Genomic DNA, 10,831 nt, shown 5'->3' with positions numbered 1-10,831 from the left:
ACATGAATAAACTAAGGTTGTTTGAGAGTCAGAAATCTGAAATTTAAATATATTTGAAATACAATTATTAAAAAAGTTTCATCAATAATAATCCACCTGTTTGCATCAAAATTGAGAATTCAGATGTGTGGTAGGAGAACAAACGAATAGTGATTGGTTTTGTAAAGTTGTCAAGGAATGTCTGTCATCGGAAGCATAGTCAAAAGCAGAGAGATTTTAGCAATCACTAAGATAACAGTGTTAGTAGCACAAACACATGGAATGTCTATTTTCTGACCATTTCGCATATGTTCACGCGAGTGAGCGCGTGTCTTTCAGTAGTCACAAAGAGGACAAGCTATTGCTTTGTCAGTATGTTGGACCACAGAAACCGAACCTCGGTCGCAGTGATTTGATCCTTCTTCACGCTCTTCCATGCTGCATGGGAATTTGAAGCTTTGAACATTCTAAATTCTGAATTTCTAATTGATTTCATGTCTTTAACTCGCATGGTGTGTGGTACTGTTTCTTTTTCAATGGTTTGCGTCCAACATTGGATTAACGGATCTCAATGCACTTCATTCGTCTACAGACATTACTGTTTTCCTTTTCTTTTTCTCCTAGTCATGTGTGGTACTTGAATGAAGATTACGAGGATTGAAATTTAGGGTGGGTTAGTAAGAGTATTAAGATTGTGTTTAAACAGAGAGAAAAAAGTAATTGGAAAAAATAATAGAAATTTGTGAGAAATAGTAAACTTATAATTAAAAAAAAATTGTGTGATTTAATAGAAGATATAATATTTATAAAAATTAAATATGTTTTTATGTAAAATTATAATTTGTTTTTCTCCAAACTTTGATAACATAGTCTAATATGATTAAGTTTTAAGAAAAAAATGAAACATTTAAAAATGTAGTGACATTTATATATTCAAATAGTAACTAAGAGTATAGACTTTAAAATATTAAAGCTTTTTTTAAATATTTTACTTGACATAATTTCAATTTTAGAAAAACTAAAGCCTTCTACTTAGGATTAATTTCTAAAATTTTACATCTCCGTCAAAAGATATTGTGTTTCACTACATTACTATAGAACTTAATTTTTCTTCTCTATTAAAAACTAGTTTTACCGAGACACATAATCCATAAGAAGTAGTCAAAATTCATTGATAATATTGTTTTTTTGACGGATTAACAACAATCAATGATACGTTGTATTATACTTTTATTGGTAATGATTATTGACATATAATGGTCATCAATAATTACTGACAGAATAGGTCGCTAATAATTACCGAAGGATTAGGCAGTCGGTAATTATAAAAGGACTAGACTGTCAGTTATTATCGGAGGAATAGGTCGTTGGTAAGTCTGTTGGAAAGTACTTGAAACAATCAAATGTTATTTGTTCACAACTGCATAATCAAATTTGCATAATATTTTCAAAGCACAAACTTGCATAATATTTTAAAAGCACAATGACAATCAAAGTTGGGATAAATATGCATCCCATAACAATCCAACCACTGATGCAATAAACAATATCACATTAAATGTTGATATTCAAATTTAAGAACTTGTATTTATAATAAAACATAAAAACATGTTCATCTAGACCAAGAAATTATATGATGAACATAACAACAAGACTAATAATCTACATAGTCATCATCTAGAATGGTCTTGTTGTTCATCATCTTGCTGCTCTAAAGGTGGTTGGACTAGTGTGGGTTGGACTGGTGTGGGTTGGACTGTTATGGACTAGACTGATTTGGACTAGACTCATGAGAGTTAGACTAATGTGAGCTGCTCTAGGACGACAAGTGATAGAGAGGGTCGTAGTTGGGTTGAACGAATCACTAGTACAAAAACAGCGTACAACGTCGAATATTTTGGGCCTTTCACGTCGAATTCGAGAACGATGTCATATCGGGAGACGTTAAATGGACGTCGAATTTTATCAATAAACGACGTTAATAAATGTTTTTATTTTTTTAAATTAATTGTGATCCTTTTTTACAACTTTACGAGATCTGAACAACAAATTTCAGTTTTTGGTATTTTGTAAAGCATGAACTATGAACGTGTAATATAGTATCAACAACAAACAACAATGACAAAGAACAAACAAGTCCAATCAAACAACAAACTAGTTCAATCAAACAACAACAAACAAGTTCACCAAAACAATAACAACAAACAAGTTCAACAAAAAATAACAAGAAACAAGTTCAACAAATAAGTTCTTCAAAACGAAAACGAAAACTAACCTTGGTTCATCGGAATAAAGTGTTGCCACACGTGAGAGAGAAAACACATGTGCCTATGAAGGACAACAACACGAAAATAATCGGTCAAAACAAACAAAAATCATACCTAAAGTAGTAAATTAACATGCATTTGTATCACTACAAGAAAAATCGCATTTATATACGGCCGAAATCCGTATATAACATCCAAAATCCGTATAAAAAGTGGTGTTATATACGGATTATATACGGTCAAAAATCCGTATATAAAAAGGGCGTAGATAACATTACATACGGATTATCCGTTTATAAGTTATATACGGATTATCCGTATGTAACTTACATACGGATTATCCGTATGTAAGTTAGATACGGAATATCCGTATGTAATTTATATACGGATTATCCATATATAATTTATATACGGAATATCCGTATATAACTTATATACGGAATATCCGTATATAATTTAGATACGAAATATCCGTATATAATTTACATACGGCTTGACGTGAATAGCAGACCTGGTCACCCAACATCCAAAAAGAGACAATTTACAAAACCTGCCCATACCACACAGACAATTCACAAGACCTGCACATTATATCCATTCACAAATTTGATAAATAAATTAAGTCTTAAAACCTACAAACATGCATTTCACATTAATCATAATAAGAAAGTTTACATAATTGTTAATCATAATAAGTTCAAATAACATGAAAAAAGTCATTGAGGGAATAAGTGTGAGTCATACATGTCCTACTTCTCAAAACATAACTAGTAATCTCCATAAACAGTATCATCTTGTGCTTGATCTGTTGGTTGTTGTGGTTGTTGTGGTTGAACATTAGCTTGTGGCTGATTCTGGGATTGAAGAAATTGTTGTGCAATTGCGGCTGCAGGAGGTGGAAGATACTGCATCATGACACCAATAAAGCCTTGCAATTGAGAGTTCATCTGTCGAAGTTGGTCATCATGGGTTGATACTCGTGTGTGGAGGTTAAGAATGTCTTCTGCAATCGGTTGCTGAGAAGAAGATGCCTGTGTCTGTTGTATGTAACTATCGACACAGTCATCTTGAGCACTGACATTTCCAATGCCGTATACGCGTCCCTTGTACCTTCCACCAGCAACATCCAACCAACATTGGTTCCTCAATCTTTCCTCATCTGCAGGGTCAAGGGGAGCACATGTTGAAGCCCCAACGGATGCTGTCTCAGATCTTATTTGAGAAAATTTGGCTTCAAACTCTTCCTGTTAAATGAATACATGATTATCGTTAAATAGATAGACCTAAGAATTATATAACCTAATAAAGAATAAGTTAGTAGAAACTAACATGTGTCCGCCTAGACCTTTCATCGACAAATTCTCCTGTTGATGCTCGAATATGTGTTTGCTGAAATATTTCATCAACATGCACTGACCGACCAAGCTCCTGTGACTGCAAGCAAAGAAGATGTAAGTTGTTAACATCAAATATTTTTAAAGTTTATCCGTATAGAAATGTAAAAATAAATTTATATGTACCAGACGAATTGCATGCTCATGCACGCTAATGGATCCCCCAGTGTGCAAAAAACCACCCTTGTCAGATGTCCTGTTCTTTTTGGCCGTTTCACATTTTTGTCTATAAAGTGGCATGTTCCACTTCTCCAAAAGACCATTCCAAACAATATCCCCCATCCAATTAGGTTTTTTTCCTTCTGTTCGAGCTTTTTTAAACATCTCAGATAATCTATGAGATGCTTTTGTGTGGAAATTTTTTTTCACCTTTTCTTCATGGTTAGACCTCCATGAAACCTTTCTCTGTTGACAAAAAAGATGAATATTGGATAAGATAATTGAGGACCTTAACATTTAAAATTAACTGTAGTACATAATGTAAATGAACACAAGTGTACCTTAAAACGCTCAAAGAAAACATCTCTTTGTGTCTGAGGTATTTGTCCCCATGTCACCCATGGCTCATCAAACTGTTGCTTGATGGTGGCTGTGATTGCTTTGGATGCTGTTTTTGTTGGATAAAACCTATACCAAAATATAAGTCAAATATTAGAATAATACAGTATATGCTTGGAACATTAAATTGATGTTTTCTTACCCTCCTCCAATAGGTGTAATGATTGGACGATTGTTGGAAACATCTTCAAAGTCATTGGCTGCTGAACTTGAACGTGGAGGGTTATCCCCTATAGGAGATGGTGATGGCATATTTGTGGGAGTTGTTGGGTTAGAACCAACATGGGGGGAGGGTGATCTCCATTGATCAGCAGCAAATTGTTGTGAACTAGGTGTGAAAGTAGGAACTTCCAACGAAGGTGGAATTGATGGTGGAGTAGGTGTCAAACCAGGAACTTGTAATGGTGGTGGAACAAATCTAGCAGTGGAGGTAGAGGTAGGTGTAGATGGCTGACTACTTGAAGCATTTAAGTTATTGAAACGGTTTAACAACTTGACCATATAAGATTTCTTCTTGCCCTTCTCCTTATCTGATTTTGCTGAAGGTGGAATAGGAGGGTCACAACCATCTGATGCCATATTCTTGAACAAAAAACAAAATTGTGGGGTCAATTTATTTTTACAATTGAATGGAAAGGAAAAGTAAGAAAAGAACATTTTGTGTTATTATGATATTACCTATTAAATGTGCAGGGAAAATGTATTGAAATTGCAAAACCTATTATTGAAGCCTTGAAAAGGAAAGGTGCTTCTACTATGGGATTTGTTGGTTTCTGTTGGGGTGGTAAGTGGCATATATGGGTTCTAATTATCTCAAGGTTGCTAATTCCTCATATATGGGTTCTCAAACCTTCTTCCTCCAAACATAGCAATTAGAATCCTTAATTTCTCCAAACCTTGGATATCAGCTAAACACTAGATCTAACTACAGGATATCAGCTAGAAGATTTAAAGTGACCTAAAACCACACAAAGACAGCAAGCACGATGCAAACACTTTATTTAAAACTGTGACAGTTTTGAAATCCAGAATTTAATCAACTCAACCATTCATTTTTCAATTCTGTGATTGATTGGAGTTGCTATCCCTTGAGACATGCTTAAAATCATAAAAGAAACTTGTCTCAAGCTTTATACACAACAAAACTGAGCAGAAACAGTATTGACCAAAGCAGACCAGAAATTGAATTGGAGAATTGTGAAACAAAGACAAGACAAGCTACTGAAAGTAGGGAACTCAGGTATGCATTTTGCATTTTAGTGATTAACAAGAGTTGCTACTACTTGAAACATGTATAACAATAGTAAACACACTTGTACCAAGATTCAAAACCACAAAATCTGACCAACAACAGTGAGCACAACTTGAAACCAGTGAAGAATATTGATGCAGATTTTTGAAATCAGAGTGTGAGGAATTCAACCAGTCATTTTGCTTTTCTGAGATTAATATGAGTTTGCAATCAGTTTAAACACATTTAGACTCATAAAGCAGATTTGGTCAAAGCTTGAAACACCAGAAAACTGGACCAAAGCAGATTATAACAACTCAATGCAGAAAGTACAGTTTATGGACAGTTTGCTACTGGAACCAAAATGTGCAATGCTACTTGGCTCAACTGATCAAAGCTGGACATGATGCCGTTTCTTTATATGATCAATCAGAGAGCTAGCAACTGCTTAAGGCACAACCAAACCGAAAAAGAAAAAAAAAATACAGCTGAACAAAATCAAAATATTAATGACAGAATAACACTGCAACACTTTTGCACATGACTGGACAAAACTGAAATTGATTTATAAAGCTGAATTTGAACTCAAACAAATAAAGTGCACCGATTAAAATGATGAAGAAACATTAAGGAACAACTGAATGAACACAAACTGCAAGCTCAAGTACGAATTAAGCCAAACAGAATTGAAAAAAAAATATTTGAATTGGTTAAGATGTAGGTTACCATTTTAGGTTACAGATGAATACAACACAAAACAACTATTCTATCAAGGATACAAAAGGAAAATGTGATAGGTTTGGAATTGGTTATAAGGGGAGGGATAAGAGGTATAACTGAATATGTCTGACGATAATTCTAGCATTAGCAAAAGCAATGGTGGGAGAAGAGAGCGTGATCAGGGGGAAACATCGTCTTCCTCAAGATGAAGGAAATTAGACATTTCTGTTTTTGCCGGAGAGGAGGCTTATGGGTTTGATTAAAGGTGTGATTGACGAAGAGAGGATGTAGGCTGTCTTGATTGCTTTGGAAGGTAAAGATTTGAATTGCTTTCTAACACCATAGGTAGCTAAACTACAAGAAAAAATATGGCAGAAGGCATGATAGCCAACAACAGAAGGCATGATAGCCACATGTGTCCAGCCAGATCCCGTGTTTTCTTTTATATATATATATATATATATATATATATATATATATACATTGATATGTTTATTTAATTTGTTTACTTTCTTTAGGAAGTATAAAGGGAAAATGTAGAGGGATGAGTTTTTATACAGAGGTGCTCTCTCGTTTTTTCTTGGTAGAAATAGGTTTCAATGTGACTATGGGAAATGAGGGAAGTTGAAATAGTAAACTGGGTGAAATCTCTATAGAAAGTTATGATTTATACTGTCATAAGCCACAAGTTAGAGAGTTGTTACCTTCTGAAAAGTGGTTCTTCAGTATGAAAGTTGAGTGCTCCAAGTTTTAGCTAGTTGTGCATTTCTTTACCAGTCAGTTTATATATTTTAGTAGTTTTTAATATTCATGCCTTCTAGTTTCTTAACACTACTATGAGAATACCTTTTGAAATATCAGAGGAGCAGTTGGAGCGGTCTTCTAATATTTCCTATATGGGTGTTGGATTTAAAAAAGAGGTTATGTCATATTTCTTAACAAACCTGCACTTAACAAACCTATCTATTAAACTTCCAACCAGAGGTAACACCGCAATATCTCCTATCACGTTAAACAAACCTGCACTTAACCAATTCCAAGCGCATTGAACTACTTACCTTGGTTACTAAATATTCATTTCTTAACCAAAATGTCAGTTAATGGTGTGGTTTTCTGGATTATAAACTATATCAGGTGAAATTCTCCAGCAATCATACAACATTGCACCTTAATCAATCAATTAATTGAATGTTCCTAGAGAACCTATCAAACTCTTCCTATTATGCTTGAAACCCCTATTCCGACCAATTTCACAACGTCACATACAAATATTGCTAAACATAACTAAAACCTTATTCTAATCAAAGTACATGTTAATTTGCATTCATCATATTAGAAAGAATCATTCACCCATTATATAATCATAACACCATATTTCACAGAATCAAAGATAATGTTTAGCGCCACTTACTTTGGCTCTTCTTAGTTTCTTTTCTCTACACCACCAGAATTCTCCTAACCTTGAGATTGATCCAGCAGCTTCCTCTATTGTTCTATTAAAATGCTCCCAGGAAGTTCAAATGAACTTTATACAATTTAATGCTAAACTATATAAGAAGTAAAGTAAGGACTTTAAACATAAAAGAGGGGGAAACAACACAGCAAAACTCAGGAGTAAACATACCTTGCTTCAGTACCTAGCTCTTTTGCTTCACTGTACAACACTTTAAGCCTTCCCAATGAGGTACCCCACACTTCTCAACCACTTCAGCTCCTGTATCAAAGTCAAAATAAAATTTCAACAAAAAAATAAACAGATATTATAGCAGAATAAAATCACAAACATCTAATTAATGATTACATGACCTAACCAGGAAACAACTTCAAACAGAGGATGACAAACTTAAACCATGTTACCACTTTTTTGACAAAATAGGATCCACTAACATGATTGTCAAAACCATGATGAATAATATCTGAAAGCAATAAAAGCACCCAAAACGAAGCAAACCATTTTCAGTGACTAGTTTTCGTCAAGACCTATTTTCAATAACAACCAACGAAACCAAAATATAAGCAATTCAAACTTACTAAATGCAGAAGGCAATAGCAGCTCGATCTTATCTCTTCCACTTCGAAGACCCCATCACTTAGGGTTTCTAAATTCGCGATTTCAAACCTCGAAACAACAACGAGCAAAAATAGGACAATGTAACAACACCGAGAGAAAAGATAACTCAAATAAACCTCAAATCTAAACGATTCAAACTTACCAGGACCAAAACGCAACTACAACTCCAGCTTATCTCTACCACTTCGAAGAAACCAACCTAGGGTTTCCAAAGTCGCAATTTCAAACCTCCAAAGAACAAAAAGAGAAAACGAAAACAAAAATAATCCTCAAAGCTTCGATTACTCACCGTGTTCGACAAATGAAATCCGAATCTACGAGCAGTGACGTCGAGTGCGGGTTTCACTGAACCAGAGCCTCCCTGCAGGCGAGGTGGACTGACAGCGGAGAAGAGAGTGCAGTGAAGAAGTGGACTGCAGGTTCGAGAAGAGGGAGAAGAGGGAGAAGTGGACTGAAGGTTCGAGGACAAAAGAGGGAGAAGATATGTTTTTTCCAGAGTGTGGGAAATTTTGGAGCTTTCAGTTTCATTTTTACTTGTTTTTTTATTACGTACGCCAATTACATACGGATCCTCCGTATATAAACAATTTTTTAATTATATACGGATTTATCCGTATATAATGGATTTCCCAATATCCGTATGTAAAATCCGTATATAATACGTTTATTACATACGGATTTAATCCGTATATAATGATCCGCGGGTAACTAGCTATTTTCTTGTAGTGTATCAAATGAAAGAAATATTACATGTGATGGTAGACAAACTTCGTTCGAGAAAAGTTTGAGCAGAGAAGAGGGTCTCGCGCGCTAAGATAAAGTGAATGAATTTTCAATCTCCCGCTCAAATTTTTATTGCATTCACTAATTTTGACGTCTAACGCTGGGGCATTCGACGTTTTATATCCTTTTACGTCGAATTAAAATTCTAAATGACGTTTAATAATTGTATTTATTTACAAAAATTCCACCGGTAATTTTTAACATTGACTATTGAGTGGTTCGACGTTGAACGCGTGACGTTATACGTTTTTTTTGGACTAGTGGATGGGGCAACAATGTCATGACCAGTTGTTTAAACTTTGTAAACTCATCTCTTAATTCATAGTATGCTTGGTCACATTGTTCTAGTCTTTGCATGAGGTGGACAATGACCTCATCAGCAGTGGTGGTGGAAGAAGATGGTTGGTGCTTCAGAGTACCTCTTCCTGTCGTGTACTTCACAACAAGTTGTCCTACACCGTAGACTCGCCACTGTTTTTTCCCACCAACGACATCGACCCAACATTGTATCCTACAGATGGCGTGCTCATTATTATTCTCATTATCCATAGTAGGAGATGGCTCATGTTCGGATCTAACTTGTGAAAGTCTCGTTGAAAATTCTTGTTGTTGAAACATTATGCACAATGTTAGTAAATGATATAGTAACATAGGGAAATTTTTTTAAAGCAATTAATAATAACAATGTTTACTTACATGAGTCCTCTGAGACCTTTCATCAACAAACTGACTAGTTCCATTTGAAACATGAGTTTGTGAAAAAACCTCATCAACATGGACTGTTCGTCCCAAATGTCGTACCTGTAATAGAATATGGACTTATATATGTACATAAAATATAAAATACATGTTATATATGAAACATATACAAAAGGAATGAAGTTTTACCATGCGAATGTCATGTTCATGAACAGTGATCGATCCACCTATATGTGGGGTTCCATCGTTTTTAGAAGCTCTATTCCTGTAGGAAGTAGCACACTTATTGTGAAACTCTATAGAATTTCAATGAGCCAGTAAAGAGTTCCATATGTGCTCGCCAAGCTAGTAAGGGCACTCCCTTGCATTGCATACATCTCTAAACATCTTTGACAACCTATGAGATGCTTTAGTGTGGAAATTTCTTTGAATTTGAGTTTCATGTTCAAGTTTCCACTCACCTTCTTTTGTAACAATAAATGATACAAACATTGATTAATTAGAGTACTATGTTGTGATTTTGAATTAACGCACTAAAAAAAATCACGACTAATTTAATGGACTTTTTACCTTAAAACGCCCAAAATAGCTATTTGTCCTGTGTAGATATTGGTCTCCAAGTAGGCCACAAAGTTAGAAATTGTTGCTTAATTAACCGTGTGATGGCCTGAGAAGCAACCTTGGATGGAAGAAACCTGCATATAAAGAAATAAAAGTCATTTGAATTAAGGCAAACTTAAAACATCAAAATTCGTAAGAAAGGGATTTGGGTATTACCCTCGACCATAAGGTTCAATCCATGGTCGATCTTGGAGAGGGGGATCAACACCAGCACAATCTAAATCTGGATTAGTAGATGGTGTAGTAGTCTTAGAAGGTTGTAAAGAAGATGAGGAAGGTATAAAAGTAGGGTCTGTTATGGGGGGAGGAGTTGTTGTAACAATCACAGGGGAGGAGTTGGGGTAACAATCACAGAGGGAGGAGGAGGTTCTGTTGCAAGAAGATGAGGAATGTTTGGTGTGGATAAAAATGGGGGTCTGCTGCATTTGATGGCCCAACTAACAAGGGACTGAGGGCAACAATGATAGATAGTGTAGTAGTAATTAGATATTGTGCTTGTCGTTACCTC

The 10,831-nt window shown here is 35.0% G+C and overlaps 1 protein-coding gene across 1 annotated transcript; it reads right to left on the bottom strand.

The window, feature by feature from the left end:
* Positions 1-3,013: 3,013 nt before the first annotated feature.
* On the bottom strand, positions 3,014-4,905 carry LOC128193948 (uncharacterized). The gene is made up of 6 exons (XM_052868149.1): positions 4,877-4,905; positions 4,341-4,780; positions 4,141-4,267; positions 3,767-4,045; positions 3,576-3,680; positions 3,014-3,490 (listed from the first exon to the last, which is right to left on the bottom strand). Exons 2-6 carry the CDS (start codon positions 4,775-4,777, stop codon positions 3,014-3,016), a joined length of 1,425 nt encoding a protein of 474 aa, XP_052724109.1. The 5' UTR covers positions 4,778-4,780; positions 4,877-4,905.
* Positions 4,906-10,831: the final 5,926 nt, after the last annotated feature.

This window comes from Vigna angularis, chromosome 9 (assembly GCF_016808095.1).
Source record: "Vigna angularis cultivar LongXiaoDou No.4 chromosome 9, ASM1680809v1, whole genome shotgun sequence".
Classification (NCBI taxonomy): domain Eukaryota; kingdom Viridiplantae; phylum Streptophyta; class Magnoliopsida; order Fabales; family Fabaceae; genus Vigna; species Vigna angularis.
The sequence above is the reverse complement of the archived record's forward strand: the minus strand, read 5'-3'. Positions and strand labels throughout refer to the sequence as shown.